General features: G+C 38.3%; 1 protein-coding gene across 3 annotated transcripts in view; it reads right to left on the bottom strand.

Annotated features, from left to right (window-relative positions):
- LOC134815839 (fas-binding factor 1-like) overlaps nt 1-19,237 on the bottom strand; it is a 48,598-nt gene that overhangs the window by 5,002 nt on the left and 24,359 nt on the right. For all 3 annotated transcript variants that reach the window (XM_063824420.1, XM_063824421.1, XM_063824419.1), the window contains exons 10-12: nt 18,550-18,864; nt 18,072-18,192; nt 534-638 (exon numbers count right to left, since the gene is read on the bottom strand). In XM_063824420.1, the coding sequence (XP_063680490.1) occupies nt 534-638; nt 18,072-18,192; nt 18,550-18,864 (541 nt within the window). The remainder of the gene's footprint in view (nt 1-533; nt 639-18,071; nt 18,193-18,549; nt 18,865-19,237) is intronic.

Here is a 19,237-nt window from a genome sequence, read left to right as displayed (position 1 = left end):
GGGGACGACTGAACGTTCCAGACTGTATATACAAAACGTTTACTAAACGTTTCGTCAGATGTGTGATTATCCCTGCGAAGTGCGAATTCGAGGATTTTAATGAGAGTCTATCATTAGGTATGCATTTTGTATTGTCATGAGTGTGGACAAGTTAGTTTATAATGACAGTGAGTGTCAATATTGCTGCAAGCCACAGCACACAGAGCACCATAATGAGTGCGGCACTGAGCACCTCGTTTTAGGTTGCTTTTTTTTGTGTTTTGGTGTATAGACTATAGAGCTACACGCCATATGCCCATGAACCAAGCTGTAATGTAATACTTCTAGGCAATGAGCTTGGTTGTGGGACACAACCAAGCTCATTGCCTAGAACTAGAAGTACTACATTATATATTATAATGAACCTGGACATTATATATGGCGTGCAGCTCTAGCGTGCTTCTTTACATAACGCACACAGTGTGATCATGAGCTGGGGCTCATCGTTATTAAAGATTTTTTGAATTTGATAAAATAGTTTCAATTACAATTACCTGAAGACTCCTTAATCTGGCCTCGTCAGCAATGATCCTATCTTGTGCTGCATTTGACTGTCGAGTCTGTTCTCGAAGGTGTGACTCCATCTTCCCCACCACGTCCTGATAAAGTGGGATAAGTTAGACATTTTCAATTTTGTTAGAACATGTAACATACTTGATATCTGGCAGGATATGTATTATTATATCTTGGTTATCATTTATAGTATTAGTTTAATCAATCATAGATACCTTAGAGGTCAATCGAAAAAACGTCTAGTCAGCAGTTAGCACTAAATGATTTTATCCCCACGATTCACTGTGCTTACTTATGAGACATGAGTATTGAATATTCGTAATAATATCAATCAATCTATTATAGCAGTCTTCAATTGACAATATTATGTGCTATAGGAACATAATTGAACTTGAATATAAATGTTTAATTATGATGTTTTCGCACTTATTTTTTGGATAAATACATTTCTAATTTAGCCAAGTTTGTACCTTTGTTGAATGTTAAATTGAACTGTTCAAGGAAATGGACCAGAACATTACCGTGCATTGGAAGCGTCTGCTCTTATACACTCTACTGACATTGGCAAGAGTGAACACGTCTCCTGCAACAACCTCTCCTGCTACAACCTCTACAACCTCTCCTGCTACAAACTCTACCAACCAGGATGACCATGAGTACTACAATTATACTACTACCAGCAGTGCTACAACAACTTGTGCGTACTAGCTGATGCAGTCAGCAATTTTTAATGTAAATTTACATACATTTTGTATTGATTTTCAATTTGTTATGAAAGTAAAACGTTTTTTTTTCTATCGGTGGCCTGAGCTGTTTTTCAAGTAGATTTGTGTAGAACACTTCTTACTGTGCTGAAACTGAAAAAAGGTGATATACATATTATTATTTATAATACTAAATTATTTTCAGATCATGCAATCCATCCTGGAACCTGCAAGGTTGTTCCAGTAGGACAATTCCTAAAATTAAAATGTAAAGATTCAAACAACCAAACGTACTTCAAATGTACTCAGGGTGAAGGAAGTTATTCAGTATCCAGCATTGATGGTATAGTTTTATTTGACACGATCTGTGACTCAGATCCTGGATTCTATCAAATTTGTGGTCATACGCAGATGTATGACATTGGCTATGATAATGACGTTCAAGATGGCTGGAATGGCATGCTTTGCGGAGATTATGTGTGTAGTAGAAAAAACCGCAACATACTCGTGGAATACTACAACAAAAGCATAGGTGATTCGCACCCCGTTGACAACTTTGACATAACTTGCAATGATCAAGAGGATTGTTTGAACACATCAATTGATGAAGAAAGCTGCAGCATTACGTCAGATTTTGACTGCAAACTGCATGATACTGTTGAATATGAATCGGTCCCACATCGCTTGGTATGCGACGACGTGTGCGACTGTTCCAACTGTGCTGATGAGGCGTTATCAAGAAACAATAATAAGCGTTGCAAAAGTGAAAATCGAATAGGCATGTTTTGTGAAAAGACGTTTAAAGAAAGAATGAAGACTGTAAGTGTAACAAAAGAAGTTTATATAGAACCACACATGATTTGCGATGATAAAATACACTGTAACAACGGAGCTGACGAAGAGAATTGTATGTCTCATAGTAAGGAATCTTGTAATTATCGATATAGATCAAAAAGGAAGGTAGTGGTAAAAAAACGCCCATTGCAATCTCGCCAAAAGTGTTCGGTCCCAAACTTTTCGAGAGGTAAGTATAAGCCGGTTTGCAGCGACTTCTCAGATCAGATCAACTGTCCCGATGAATCAAAGAATGCTGTAGAATGCTATATAAAAGTCAAAGGGGGTACTAAGTTAGCGAATTTATCGCAATATCTAGTAGATTGCGAACTTCGTTCTGCTTATATGATAGATAAATATACATCATTATTCAACCGTAAGATCAGGTCTGGGTTTTGCAATGACTCATAGATGCAGAGTGTCGAGATCTTTATAATGGTGGTAATCTTGATCATGGCTGTTATATTCATAAACACAAAATGTGTGATAATCGCATAGATTGCCCGGACACGAAATATGACGAGATTGATGACATTTGTAAAGAAATGGAAGAAGAGAAATGTATCAGAAGGGTAGGAAATGTAGAGTGGTTCATTCCTAGCGATTGGATAAATGATGGAGTTAAAGATTGTTCAGATGGATTAGATGAAAACACAGAATTTTGGGAAAATCATACAACAAATTACACCTACTGTCATGGCGACGAAAATGACTGGAGCTCAGTCAGATCAGACAACTGCTCAAACGAAAAGTTTTACTTCTGTTCAAACAGCACTGGGGAAATGCTAGATTACAAAACTCTCTGTGACAGAATTCCATCCTGTGGAAGTGAGGAACGGGTCTGTAGAGTTGCCCGAAATCAAGACATCTTTTGGACTGAACCCTCCGGAACAGGAAGTTTGCAAACAACTTGGCCAGGTTATTGCATCTCTGGATTACATAATCTGGCAGTTCTTGTAAATGGATGTAGAAAAATCGAAAGTGACCAGGTTTTCGGCGTTCTGGAACAAAGGATCACTGTTGTTCCAAACAAAACGATTGACTGTCGATTTTTGTACGGAGTGCCTTATGTGGAGGCATCGTGCCATGGCATTTGCAATAACTTAGCAACATCTTGCAGGTTGAAAGAATTGAAACACGATTCTTGTAAAAATGAAATTCGTTCGGTGGCCACTCCAAAGAGTGGAAATCCTTACCTTTCCTTGGTCCAAAAAATAGGATCATTAGAATCAACTTATGCTGCACTGCAGTTGTTTGAATGTGATAGTGGATCATGTATAACTTTGGATAAAATTTGTAATCTTGCAAACGATTGTGGGGATTGGTCCGACGAAAATAACTGCTCAAATCAATTTTCTTGCATTGGAATAACAGAAGACCGTATACCCTGGAGTAGATATTGTGACGGGAAGTTTGATTGTGAGGACCACAGCGACGAATGTGGAAATGACTGCAGACATCCTTATGAAGTTGTGGAGGGATTGTTTCTGAGTGGCTGCTGCTGGATCCTTGGTTTACTTGCCACGATACTAAACCTCATAACTATAACTACCACGTTTGTCCAGATATTTCGAGAAGATTCTTTGGTCAAGATAAGTAACCTTGCTATGGTTGTCTTCATTGGATTAGGGGATCTGTGTGTAGGTTTGTATCTTGTCGGAATATCAATAGTCAACTATCAATACCAGCATGGGGACTCTACATTCTGTCAAGATTACTACAAATGGCTCACTTCTGATGCTTGCTCTGCCCTGGGAATTCTCAATACATTTGGTTCCCAACTCTCCCTTTACTCGATGACCTTACTGAGTATTCTTCGAGTATTCTGTCTCAAGAACTCAAGCCTGAGAGGAAGTATGACTTGGAAAGGAAAAACAGTGATAGTACTTGTCTGTTCCAGTATGGTTTTAGTTGCTGCAACTATTGCGTTCATTCCTTTGCTTCCCCAACTTGAAGATTACTTTGTCAATGGACTTGCTTATTTCAAAAATCCAATGTTCACAGGATCTTATGATAAAAACAAACACATAGCCATTCTCAGAGAACATTATGGTAAATTCAAAGTAAAAAGTCTCAGCTGGAATCAGATCAGGGAGTTAGTAGCTGATATGTTCACTAGATTTGACAATAGTCCCGTGATTGGCAGCAAAGTTAACTTTTATGGAAACTCTGGCGTTTGTCTGTTCAAGTTCTTCGTACGGAAGAACGATCCTCAAAAGAATTTCAGTTGGTTCGTCATCATCCAAAATGCCATATGTTTCCTCATTATTAGCATATCTTATATGTTAATTCATATGAAAGTAGAAAATTCAAGAAAAGCATCACAAGGCAGCACAGCAAATAAGTCAAAATCTCGAGTGAAAAAACCAAAAAAGAACAGTGCACTAAACCGAAAGATAACTTTGATGGTTCTGACTGATTTCCTTTGCTGGGTCCCTTTCATAGTTGTCTGCAGTCTTCACTATCTTGAAGTGATGGATGCGACTAAGTTGTATTCTCTATTCTCAATAATAATTCTCCCTTTGAATTCTGTCATCAACCCTCTGTTATATGACACTAGTGGAGTCCTAGATTATATTTCTGAACAGTGTCTGATAATTTGCAGAAGGGTTGGTATTTTCAATAAAACTTCCAACATGAACAGCCGAGCGGATCCAGAATCATGTACGACTAAAAGCCGAACTCCCGCACAAGCCATCAACCCTGAACCGGTGGAACTAGAAAATATCAGACCTGACGCTAGTAAAGACATCGTGGCAGAGACTGCCTTCTAGGTCCTGACTTCACAGTTGTTTTTAATTGAATTTTCAATTTAACCATGTTTTTAGTTAATTTTGAAGAATTATATCGGTCATTGTAACGCCAAATCTGTACACTATGTCATCTATGCTAATAATCCCAGAATGTGTGTATGTCTGTGTGTGGGTAATTTCCGAGCGGCTTGATTAAGAAAACGGTAAGAGTTATGGGACTGGTTTTTTTTGGTATAGATTAGACAAAACTCTGACGAAGCCGATAAGCAAAGCTTTTCTAAATAGGCCGGCGGTAAGTGGTTTAATAAATGGTTTTGTATCCCAAACGTGGTACTAAAGCGTCTCTCTCTCTCTCTCTCTCTCTCTCTCTCTCTCTCTCTCTCTCTCTCTCTCTCTCTCTCTCTCTCTCTCTCTCTCTCTCTCTCTCTCTCTCTCTCTCTCTCTCTCTCTCCCCATTTACAGCTCCCCTGATTACAGCTCTGATATATAATTAGGTAATTTAGCAATGCAGCCTGTTTCGACTGGGCGAGTTCATGCTTTTGCACCGTTTATACTTGTGCAATTCAACTGCGATAGTGAAGTCCCGGCCGAAGGCGCGGGTTACACTAGTATAATTATGATTTCATATAATTTTAATTGGAATGTCTGAGGGAAAAATGAGTTCTATAGTATTAGTACTTTAGTAAGATGTTCAAAATGTTAAGATCAAGAATTATTATTAAAATTGTAGTTTTACTGCCTCATAGCATTGAAATTCTATCTAATCTCTATTCATTCTTGATATCCAAGAATAGGGTTATGGAAATTACTTCTGTTATGAAAAGAACCCGGCAAATGAAGAATTGAATATAATATTGTGTATAGAATCTCCTATAATTATAAATATCACAGTTGAATATACATGTTTAGTTGTTATTTTAATTTTATAAACCTTGAAATTGGTCTACCTCCACTCTCCTGTGTTTATGATGAAGTTGGCATGTGTGGAGGTTTAGGAGAAACCAGAGTTTTCTAAAAGAAAAACCTAGGAATTGTCAATGATCTTGTAACCAAGTTGAGTTCTAAGATACTGATATCTTCATATGTTCAGCTTCACACCAATAATAACATAAGTTTTAGTTTAAGAGATGAATACCAAATTATTCTTTAAACTAAAGCATTGCTCAACATGGTCCTGAGTGTATGAGAACAGCTTTACTTTGAAATTACACCTGTTCCAGAAGCCTCAGAGCACAATACATTTGTATCAATAAGTATTATATAGCTCCTGAAATTTAAAAATGCCTCAAATCTGTTATGCTTCATTATTTACAGTGAGTGTTTGAGTTGATCCTTAACCGCGCTCTTATGAACTAAGGAACTACTAGTAATGATAATTTCGGCTGTTTCCTACAAATAATGAATGCTAGCATTCAATCCCATGATAATTGTATGATTCTACGAAGTGAGATCCAATTAATGACGTCAGGAGCAACTGTAGATGGTACACACCGAGAACAATGCCATTATAGCCGATAACAGTGTTGCCTCACACCGGGGGTTCAAGGCTTGCGCATGCCATTTAACCTGTCTGCACATACTTATAACGTACAGTATGATCTATGGAGATTTAAAGCTAAAGTCTCGACTTGGCATTCAATCGATGAGCACGTACAACGTACATCCGAGTTATTTATGGTAAACGGTCGTTTTTGAGGTCGTCGTTATGTGTTTGCTGATTATGTCATTATCATGGTTATTACAAGTAATAGCTGACATCAATTTCTAACGTGAATTTCCTGCTTTGTTTTATTAACCGTATCGCTGAACTTCAACTACGATCATCTCCCAATAAAAATCATACAAATATTTGTAATCGTTTATTTTGGTATGCTTTCTAACATGCTTTATAAGTATTTATAGACAGATCAGTCAAACTCTTTGACTATGAACTGGAAGTGGATATTCATACTAAGTCTAATGGTGACAAAGTCTAGATCCTGGTTCAGCCCGGGAACTAATCCAAATAAGGATACAGGTATCAAATAATAAATATATTTGCCAAGATTTAAAAAATGAATTCGATCAATTCTCTGGTGCATGATCTGTAGTAGTGTACTCCGTGTCAACTCTATCAAATATAGATGACACATGGGAAGGGCTTCGTTATCTAGTTCCTATCTCTAGTCCATATCTCTAGTTCCTATCTCTAGTTCCTATCTCTAGTTCCTATCTCTAGTTCCTATGTCTAGTTCCTATCTCTAGTTCCTATCTCTAGTTCATATCTCTAGTTCCTATCTCTAGTTCCTATCTCTAGTTCCTATCTCCAGTTCCTATCTCTAGTTCCTATCTCTAGTTCCTATCTCTAGTTCCTATCTCTAGTTCCTATCTCTAGTTCCTATCCCTAGTTCCTATGTCTAGTTCCTATCTCTAGTTCCTATCTCTAGTTCATATCTCTAGTTCCTATCTCTAGTTCCTATCTCTAGTTCCTATCTCCAGTTCCTATCTCTAGTTCCTATCTCTAGTTCCTATCTCTGATTCTCTAGTTCCTATCTCTAGTTCCTATCTCTAGTTCCTATCTTTAGTTCCTATCTCTAGTTCCTATCTCTAGTTCCTATCTCTAGTTTTTATCTCTAGTTCCTATCTCTAGTTCCTATCTCTAGTTCCTATCTCTAGTTCCTATCTCTATTTCCTATCTCTAGTTCATATCTCTAGTTCCTATTCCATGGTGTTACATAAATGGTTTCAGATAACGACAATGCAAATGATGTTAATAACGATGAAAGTGCAACTGATAGCGATGAAGGCAGATCAGATAAAGAAGAGAAGAACACGGATTTTACTGAGGATTTTACTGAGAATCCTACAGATGGACAAGATAAGGAGGAAAAGGAGGAGGGAAATACACCCGATAGTGAGTACTGAATGGATTAATTAATTGATTTTTATCACTCACATATTATATATATTATGCACACATAAGATAAGGGTAAATATAGATTGGAAAGTACACAATTAGGATTATTTTGACAAGACAAAATTTTTGGATGTGGATATTATTTCTATCGGGAGGTGAGGCATATTTATTATTTACTAATCACCTTGCACTATTGATGAATCAAAACCCAGAATCACTGTCATGCGCTTCACCTCCCCACCAGAATCCACATCTGTAAATTGGATAAAAACTAATAATTGGCAAGTGTCACGTCACGTTATCTGCTATAAAAATCCAGCATCATCATCTTTAATTTCAGAGATAGAGCCAGGTGGGACTTGCAAGATAGTGGCATTGAGAGGTTTCTTGAAACTGAAATGTACGGATACTAACAACCTTACTTATTTTAAATGCAGTCAGGATAACGGTCAATATCAAGTTAAACACCTACCTGAAAAAGAATTTGATTGTTCGGAAGGAGAAAATATGATTATGTTCGATAAGGTCTGTGAAAAAGATACCGGGTTTTATCAGATTTGTGGCCATCAGAGGTGCGAAAATGACATCCAGAAGGATCGGGAAGGCATGCTTTGTGGAGACTTTACATGTAAAACCGAAAATCTGTGGAACCCCATTGATAATGAGCGTGTAACTTGCAATGAAAAGCAAGATTGTCCGAACACTGTAATAGATGAAAGTATGTGCGACTTTGACTGCAGAGTATACTCACCAAGGAAGAAGGAATTCGTCCCAGAAAGTGTTTTATGTGACGATAAATGCGATTGTTCTAACTGTGCTGATGAATCACTCTTAGGCAATAATCGGTGTGAAAGTGAAAATCCGATCGGTATGTTTTGCAGCAAATCTTTCAAAGTATCTTCATGGGTTTATGAGTCTAAAACGATTATAAAAGAAGTATATATTGAGCCTAGAATGATTTGTGACAAAATCATGCACTGTGACAATGGAGCGGACGAACTTAATTGCGAAGAAGAAAGTGTGGAATCCTGTAGTTTTTACAATGTCTATACAAAGCCAGGATTATTCGGACCGGTAGTTAAAGATAGGGTACTCCTAAAGCGTCCACTTGCACCAATGCAAAAGTGTTCGGTTCCTAAATTTCGGAACTCCGATGTTAAGATGGTCTGCAATGACTTTTCTGATCAGATGAATTGTCCTAACAAAGCAAAAATTGGACTAAAATGTTTGAAAAGAAACGGTTCAAAATCAATAAGTTTGTCAAAATACTTGGTAGATTGCAAAACGCGGCAAAGGATTAAAATATCAATCAGGAAAAACAGTAATACTCTTATCAACGACACGAGAAGTTTGAAACCCTTTTGCACTGACTCTATAGACGCTAAATGTCACAATCTAGGTTATGGCTGCATAGTTCACAAACACAAAATGTGTGATAATCATACAGATTGTCCTTTAACTAGAAGAGACGAGATTGATGACATTTGTAATGACATGGAAACAGTGAATTGTACCAGACGGGTTGGGGGAATAAAATGGTCGATTCCTTCAAAATGGGTAGGAGACAGGTGTTAAGGACTGTGAAGATGGAAAAGATGAAGACAAGGAATTTTGGAGGAAACACAGAGAAAATTACACCGTCTGTGGTGACAAAGGTGACTGGAGCTCAGTCAGATCAGACAACTGCTCAAACGAAAAGTTTTATTTCTGTTCGAATAGTACCAAAGAAAAAGTGAATTACATAAAGCTGTGTGACAGAATTTCATCTTGTGGAAGCGAGGAACAGGTCTGTAGAGTTGCCCGAAACCAAGACATCCTCCAAACAAAAACTAATTTCGGCTCGCGGAACTATAAAAAAACACGAATTAGCTACTGTCACCAAGGATTGGAGAATCAGGCATTTCTTGACAATGGCTGTAAAGAAATCAACATCACCACTTCTCACAACAGAGATAAAGTTTTTGGCGTAATACAGGGTGTGGCAATTCTCCCCAACAAAAGTATGAACTGCAACTTCTTGTTTGGAGCCCAATATTTATTGGCCACTTGTAATGATAATTGTGCTGACAACGAAACATCTTGTAAGTTGACAAAACTAAAACATGACTCATGTGCAGGAGAGATTGAAGAGAAAAACAAAGTCTATTCAATGGCAACTCCAAAACATGGAAAACCATATCTTACTTTGGTCCAAAACGTAGGATCTCATTTCAAAACTCAGCAATTGTTCGAATGTACAAGTGGGACATGCATTAGTTTTGATAAAGTTTGTAATCTTGCAAACGACTGTGGAGACTGGTCCGACGAACTTGACTGCTCAAATCAGTTTTCTTGTAATGGAACAGAAGACAGGATTCCTTGGAACAAGCATTGTGATGGAATATTCGATTGCGCTGATTACAGCGATGAGTGTGGGGATGGCTGCCGGAATTCTAAAGAAGTCATAGACGGAACGTTTTTGGTAGGTTGTTCTTGGACACTGGGTTTACTAGCCACTTTTCTAAATCTGATAACTGTAATATCAACTTCTTTCCAGATATTTCGAGAAGATTCCTTGGTCAAGATAAGTAACCTTGCTATGGTTGTCTTCATAGGATTAGGGGATCTGTGTGTAGGTTTGTATCTTGTCGGAATATCAATAGTCAACTATCAATACCAGAATGGGGACTCTACATTCTGTCAAGATTACTACAAATGGCTCACTTCTGATGCTTGCTCTGCCCTGGGAATTCTCAATACATTTGGTTCTCAACTCTCCCTTTACTCGATGACCTTACTGAGTATTCTTCGCGTATTCTGTCTCAAGACCTCAAGCCTAAGAGGAAGTATGACTCGGAAAGGAAAAACAGTGATAATACTTGTCTGTTTGAGTATGGTTTTAGTTGCTGCAACTATTGCGTTCATTCCTTTGCTTCCCCAACTTGAAGATTACTTTGTCAATGGACTAGCTTATTTCGACAACCCAATGCTTATAGGATCCCACAATAAATACAAACACATTGCCATTCTTAGAGAACATTACGGTAAATTCAAAATACAAAGTCTCAGCTGGACACAGATCATGAATATGGTCGCTGACATGTTTTCAAGGTTTAACAACAGCCCAGTTATTGGCAGCAAAGTTAACTTCTATGGAAATTCAGGTGTTTGTCTGTTCAAGTTCTTCGTAAGAGAAAATGACCCTCAAAAATTGTACACTTGGTTTGTTATCATACAAAACGCTCTGTGCTTCTTCGCCATCACAATATCATACATAATAGTCTATATCACTGTGGAGGAATCAACAAGAAGAGTTTCTCAAGCAACCATGAGGAAAGCATCCACAGCATCCGTATCTCAAGTAAAACATTCGAAAATAAACAGCACTCTCAACCGGAAGATAACTTTAATGGTCATCACTGATTTCCTTTGTTGGGTCCCCTTCATAGCTGTCTGTACTCTCCACTATTTAGAGGCGATAGATGCGACTGATTATTATTCCATATTCTCTATAGTAATCCTACCTCTGAATTCAGTAATAAACCCTCTACTGTACGATAACAGTGGCATTATCGACTATGTTCGAAAGTCTTGTACCATTAAGCTATCTAACTATGTAATCAACACTAGATCTTCGCAAAGAGACGCTACTGTGGTGAGTCAGGGAACTCAACTGGGTATTACAGAGGTTCCAACACAAAAATTAAATGCTGATATTGTTGAATTAGATGATATGACGTCTACTAGCAAGAAAGAAGCTTAAGAAAAATCTTTCCTAAAGGTTGAAACTTTCGGACAAGTGATATTTACTATTTACAAATCTATTTATGTAATAGGAAGATTGTATTCTTAAAATGCATTTGAATTTTTAATTGTTAGTTATTATTTTATTATTAGATATGCCTTGAAATTGGTCGATTTCTACTCTTCAGTGTTGTTCTATGTATGGATTTGGCACGAGTGAAGGTTTAGGAGAAAACAGAATTTTCTAGAGGAAAAAAAGGAATTATCAATGCTCTCCTGTATTCAAGTCCCAAGATATAGATTTGCTCAGATTCACACCAATAATTACATATTGAGTTGGTTAATATATAATATAAGAGATGAATACCAAAATGTAAACGCCAGCGATCATAATTCATAAATTCGCGAGCTTATGCTATAGTTCCTAAATTTAAAAATTACCCAAATCTGAAATTGATCATCCTGACTTCGATAGGAACTCCTGGTCCTGACTATATGAGAACAGCAAAACTTTGAAATCACACCTGTTCGAGAAGCCCCGGAGCACAATATATTTGTATTAATATAGAATAGCTCCTAAAAGTAAAAATTCCTGAAATCTGTTGTGCTTCACACGCTGAATGTTAGGATTGATCATTAGCCACACTCTTATTTTAGCAGGTGACTTAGATATGGACTAATAGTAATGCAATGGTCCTGAGTATTTGGGAACAATAACACCTGCTCGATTAACCCTCAAACCCTGGATCACAATGGATTGTAGTGGGCACAAGACCACGAAATGATTCAGTAATTGTACAATAAATTCCGCTCTCAGTTATTTTACGAACTGTGTAGACAAGTCAACACATTTATACTGTTGTATAGTCCAACTTCATTTTAAATGGTTATTAATATTATCACGTATTCGTTTCACTTCGCTCTCCCAGCACGAGAAGAAGCGAGCTAGAGACCAGTAACTTGTCTAACACCAGTACAGTGTACACGTGAAAAGATGTGTACAATACTTCTTCTGGTCTGTAATTCATAAGAAAATGACCGATAATGTACATGCAATTATATCGTAGAACAGTGCACTCAGCACTGCCGTGGTAATTAGGCTCCTTTAGTACCTTAATCTGCTGGGGTCCCTTTATAACTCTGTTAGATGTTATACGCACTGGAGCTCTTTTTGTATGTAAACTCTGAGAGCATTGTATTGTGTTTAATCTTCTCAAGTGAGAGCAACACTCCTTAAAGTTAGAGCTCAACGTTCTATCTTAACTACACAAATACAATGACCTAACCTAGAAACTTAATGCAAATCAGGCATTGTTATGTTCATGCTTACTCGGGTCGAGCATGGGTACCCTCTTCCCTCATTCTCTTTGTGTGATTTCCAGGTACCGTTGTTTTGTACCGTTATTCTCTGCTGTATAGTGTTTAATATGCTTTATCATTTCAACAATAAAAAGTTTACCATCGTTCAGCTGCAGGACTTCGTCAGTTGCCCAAGTGACCACCAAGTGCTCCAGAGCATCGTGCCCTAGAGCAATATGCCCAGCTTTGATCTCGTGCCAAGAAGCGGCAGAGTATGATTCAGGTTTGGGTTAGTGTACCAGGGTCAGGGTCAGGGTCAGGGTCAGGGTCAGGGTCAGGGTCAGGGTCAGGGTCAGGGTCAGGGTCAGGGTCAGGGTCAGGGTCAGGGTCAGGGTCAGGGTCAGGGTCAGGGTCAGGGTCAGGGTCAGGGTCAGGGTCAGGGTCAGGGTCAGGGTCAGGGTCAGGGTCAGGGTCAGGGTCAGGGTCAGGGTCAGGGTCAGGGTCAGGGTCAGGGTCAGGGTCAGGGTCAGGGTCAGGGTCAGGGTCAGGGTCAGGGTCAGGGTCAGGGTCAGGGTCAGGGTCAGGGTCAGGGTCAGGGTCAGGGTCAGGGTCAGGGTCAGGGTCAGGGTCAGGGTCAGGGTCAGGGTCAGGGTCACAGTCAGGGTCAGGGTCAGGGTACATTGCACAACATCTTGGGGCCCAACGCTTCGGTGTTCGACTTTAATAAATGTTTTGAGTTTAAAATCTAATTTTCATTTGTAGAACTAGAAAAAATTAAACTTCATGACAATGCACACGTTCACCGTACATCCGGGATATTTAGGGTAGCCGATCGTTTTTAAGGTCGTTGTTATATGTTCGCTGATTATATCGTTATCATGGTTATTACAAGTAATAGCTGCACTGGCACGAAAATCAATTTTCGTATCAGCCACAGCTACAAGGATCATCTCCCAATAAAAATCAAACAAATAATTTTACTTGTTTATTTTGGCATACTTTCTAACATACATATCAGTATCTCTAGACAGATCGGTCAATCTCTTTGACTATGAACTGGAAGTGGATATTCATAATAAGTCTACTGGTGACAAAGTCTAGATCCAGCCCAGGAACTAATCCTGATGTACAAGATATGGAGAAAATGGAGGAAGAAAATCCACCCGATAGTGAGTACTGGATGGGTTATGTCTCTATCTCTATCGATTGATCTACCAATAGGCATATAATATTCGATAAGTAATTTTCATTAGTCACACATAATATCAAATATAGATTCCAAGAACATTTTTAGGACACAATAACGATTATTTTGACAAGAAAAAACAAGTTACGATGTGTATTCTGGTGAGGCATATTTTTGAACACGTGACATGTCAATTAACTTATCATCTTCACTATTTTAGAGCAATCAAACCCCAGAATCACTATCATATGCTTCACCTCCCCACCAGAATCCACATCGGTAAAGCAGATAAAAACTATAATTGGCAAGGTCACGAAAAATTCATCTGCGATAAAAACCCAACATCATCATCTTTGATTTCAGAGATAGAGCCGGGTGGGACTTGCAAGATAGTGGCATTGAGAGGGTTCTTGAAACTTAAATGTACGGATACTAGCAACCTTACTTATTTCAAATGCAGTCAGAATGACGGTCAATATCAAGTAAAACACCTACCTGAAAAAGAACTTGATTGTTCGGAAGGAGAAAATAAAATTATGTTTGATAAGATCTGTGAAAAAGATACCGGATTTTATCAGATTTGTGGCCATCAGAGGTGCGAAAATGACATCCAGAAGAATCGGGAAGACATGCTTTGTGGAGACTTTACATGTAAAACTAACAGTCTGTGGAACGGCATAGTTAATAGGCGCGTAACTTGCAATGAAAAGCAGGATTGTCCGAACACAGAAATAGACGAAAGCATATGTGACTTTGAGTTTGACTGCAGAGTATACTCACCATGGAAAAAGGAATTCGTCCCAGAAAATGTTTTATGTGACGATAAATGCGATTGTTCAAACTGTGCTGATGAATCACTCTTAGGCAATAATCGGTGTGAAAGTGAAAATCCAATCGGTATGTTTTGCAACAAAACTTTCAAAACGATTATAAAAGAAGTATATATTGAGCCTAGAATGGTTTGTGACAATATCACGCAATGTGACAACGAAGCGGACGAACTCAATTGTGAAGAAGAAAGTGAAGAATCCTGTACTTTTTTCAACGTCAATACAAAGCCAAGATTGTTCAGACTCCAAAAGCGTCCACTTGTACCAATACACAAGTGTTCGGTTCCCAACTTTTGGAACTCCGATGTTAAGATGGTCTGCAATGACTTTTCTGATCAGATTAATTGTCCTAACAAAGCAAAAATTGGACTAAAATGCTTGAAAATAAACGGTTCAAAATCAATAAGTTTGTCAAAATACTTGGTAAATTGCAAAACGAGGCAAAGGATTAATATATCAATCAGGAAAAACAGTAATACTCTTATCAACGACACGAGAAGTTTGAAACCCTTTTGCACTGACTCTATAGACGCTAAATGTCACAATCTAGGTTATGGCTGCATAGTTCACAAACACAAAATGTGTGATAATCATACAGATTGTCCTTTAACTAGAAGAGACGAGATTGATGACATTTGTAATGACATGGAAACAGTGAATTGTACCAGACGGGTTGGGGGAATAAACTGGTCGATTCCTTCAAAATGGGTAGGAGACGGTGTTAAGGACTGTGAAGATGGAAAAGATGAGAACACAGAATTTTGGGAAAATCATACAAAAAATTACACCTACTGTCATGGCGACGAAAACGACTGGAGCTCAGTCAGATCAGACAATTGCTTAAACGAAAAGTTCTACTTTTGTTCAAATGGCACCAGAGAAAAAGTTAATTACAAAAAGCTCTGTGACAGAATTCCATCGTGTGGAAGTGAGGAACGGGTCTGTAGAGTTGCTCGAAACCAAGACATCCTCCAAACAAAATTGTATTCTATCTCTAGTTTACAACAAATGCCGAGACTTAGCTACTGTATTCCAGGGATGGAAAACATGGCGTTTCTTGACCACGCATGTAAGGACATCAATGTCACCACTACATCAAAAAGCGATCTCATCTTCGGCGTGAAACAGTATATGGCTATACTTCCGAACAAAACCTTGAACTGCAAATTTTTGTTTGGAAATCCGTATGTGATGGCCGCTTGTAACAACCAATGCGATGATAAGAACACGATCTGTAAATTGAAAACACTCAGTCATGACTCTTGCATAAACGAGATCGTAGACACTGACAGGATATACACAGTTGCCACTCCCAAGCGGGGGGACACATTCCTAACTGTGGTCCAAAAAATAGGATCTCCGGAAGTTGGATATCATTTTATAAACCCAAATCTTTTTGAATGTGAAAGTGGTGCTTGTATTAGCTACGATAAGGTTTGTAATCTTGCAAATGACTGTGGGGATTGGTCCGACGAACAAGACTGCTCAAATCAGTTTTCTTGCAATGAAAGTGAAACAGGAGAGAGGATTCCTTGGAATAGATATTGTGACGGAGTATTCGACTGTTCAGACCACAGTGATGAATGTGGAAAAGACTGCTCGAATTACCATGAAATTATAGAAGGGTCGTTTCTGGTAGGCTGCTCTTGGTGTTTTGGCATATTGGCTACTATCTTAAACCTGATTGCGATAATAGCCACGATTTTTCAAATACTTCAGGAGAAATCCATGGTTAAAATAAGTAACCTTGCTATGGTTGTCTTCGTAGGATTAGGGGATCTGTGTGTAGGTTTGTATCTTGTTGCAATATCTATAATCGATCATAAATATAATTATCAGAATGGAGACTCCAACTTTTGTCAAGAATTCTATAAATGGCTCACTTCTGACACTTGCTCTGCCCTGGGAATTCTCAATACATTTGGTTCTCAACTCTCCCTTTACTCGATGACCTTACTAAGTATGCTTCGAGTATTTTGTATCAAGAACTCAAGTTTAAGGGGAGACATCGCCTGGAAAGGAAAAACAGTGATAGTACTTGTCTGTTTCAGTTTGATTCTCTCAGCTGCAACTATTGCGTTAATTCCTTTGCTTCCTCAACTTGAAGATTACTTTGTCAATGGACTAGCTTATTTTAACAACCCAATGCTCACAGGATCTCATGATAAAGATAAACATATTGCCATTCTCAGAGAACATTACGGTAAATTCAAAGTACAAAGTCTCAGCTGGAGACAGATTATGGATATGGTCGCTGACATGTTTTCAAGGTTTGACAACAGCCCAGTGATTGGCAGCAAAGTTAACTTCTATGGAAATTCAGGTGTTTGTCTATTCAAGTTCTTCGTAAGAGAAAATGACCCTCAGAAATTGTTCACTTGGTTTGTTATCATACAAAACGCTCTGTGCTTCTTAGCTATCACAATATCATACATAATAGTCTATATCACTGTGGACAAATCTTCCAAAAGAGTATCGAAAGGAACCAATCCAACATCATCCGTAGTTGCCAAGAAGACGTTACCCACAGCATCAGGGAAGCAGTCTAGCAGAACCAGTGTACTAAATCGGAAGATAACCTTAATGATCCTCACTGATTTCATATGTTGGGTCCCCTTCATAGCTGTTTGTACTCTCCACTATTTAGAAGTGATCGATGCGACTGAATATTATTCTATATTCTCTATAGTAATCCTACCTCTGAACTCAGTAATCAACCCTCTACTGTACGATAACAGTGGCATTATCGACTATTTTCAAAGGTTATGCACTAAAATGTCCAACAAAGTTGGTATCACTAAGTCTCCAAAAATAGATGCTTCTGTGGTGGGTTATGGGACTGAGTTGGCTCCTACAGAACTGGCAACAGAAAACATGAATGCTGATATTGTCGAATTAGATAATATAGCGTCTTCGAATAGGAAGAAGAACGCTAAGTAAAACATTGTCATTATATTTAAATACACTACCACTACTTCCATATTAATTGTTAATGTTTAATGATTCAGGGGTTTATGCTTCATATCCGATAGTTTTATACCATTTGTTTTATCTTTGTTAATTAACTTTATGTTCATGCCTTACTCATGCCTTACTGATCATGCCTTTCTCATTGTGCACTTAAAATATATTATATAAGCATGTGTGTCCACTGTCCATGCGGTATATAAACTACATTTGCCGCATTCGAAGCACCGCAGTAAAAAACAGAAGAACCGAATAGTACCTGAAGGGGAGATATAAAAACACAAGAATAGTACCTGAAGGCGAAATATAAAAACACAACAACAGTACCTGAAGACGAGATCTCTCATCCTTGATGTCCATCTCCTGTTTGTCGAGAGCTCTCTTCAGATCGTGTAGGTACTCGCTCATAACTTTAGCAGCCTTCTCCCGCTCCTCCAACGTCACTGTCCTGAGAAGAGAGAAAACAGTGAGAAGATGGAGGAGTAGTTGGGTCTATAACAGTGGGTGATAGAAAATATTTTTCCTTGCTTTTGAGATTGAGTAATGAGTATCTGTTTAAATAAAACGATTAGCAGGAGCTCAGGGGCTTGCTTGAATGCATTCACTATCGGCCCGTTATAACAACGAAGACCATGTAAGAACTTTTGATAGCTTGATTAAGATTCAAAAGCGAATCAAGACGGGAAAAGTCCTGAGGAGAATATTGCGTTGACGTATATTCGTTGTACGAACACAAGGCAAAGTCTAATGTAAAAATTGCAAATTCATATTTCCACTTTTCCAAGACCAGTAACCATTAACCAACCTGTTAATATCCAACTTGGCAGTGAGAGTACCAATCTCATCCGCACTGAGATTTACTTTATCAGTCAACTCCTTCAACTTAGTGGTCGTCTGCTGAACACTCAAAACCGCACACAGCTCATCTTTTCTCTGTCTCTGCTGCTCCTCCAGCTCCCTCTCGTGTTTCTGTCTAAGTGAACTCAGCTCACTTTCATGTGATGACGTCATAGATTGGAGTCTGTTTTCGTATCTCTGTTCTGTTTCTTCTACTCTCATCTCCCATTTCCGGAGTTGGGACGAGTTTTCTTCCACTAACATAGCTTCTTTGTCTTTTAACCTTCGGAAGGAGGTTTGATTCATATTGTGAAGTTAATTCATGCTGTGAATCTGTGAAAATTATGTCTGTGGGGCATTTTGTCAGTTTTTTTGCACTACAATGTAAGGAAATGTATGATGGGGTATGGTTACATAACGTTTTACCTCTAAGATTGCCGCTGTTAAAAAAGATCTGATTAAAAAACATTAATACTCAAAATTAGACAAGGGCACTTTCAAAAACTATGTTAACGAATCTGTCACGGAAAAAATGTCATCTTCTAGAAGCTCTCATTTGGTGGATATATCCACCAAATGAGTATATATACTCAATATTTTGATCAAACATGTGACATCTACAAGTTTGCGATTGTGAAGTTATATCAATTATTGTT

This window comes from Bolinopsis microptera, chromosome 5 (genome assembly GCF_026151205.1).
Source record: "Bolinopsis microptera isolate Bmic1 chromosome 5, MBARI_Bmic_1.0, whole genome shotgun sequence".
In the NCBI taxonomy this organism is placed as follows: Eukaryota; Metazoa; Ctenophora; class Tentaculata; order Lobata; family Bolinopsidae; genus Bolinopsis; species Bolinopsis microptera.
This window is presented reverse-complemented; position numbering and strand designations above follow the sequence as displayed.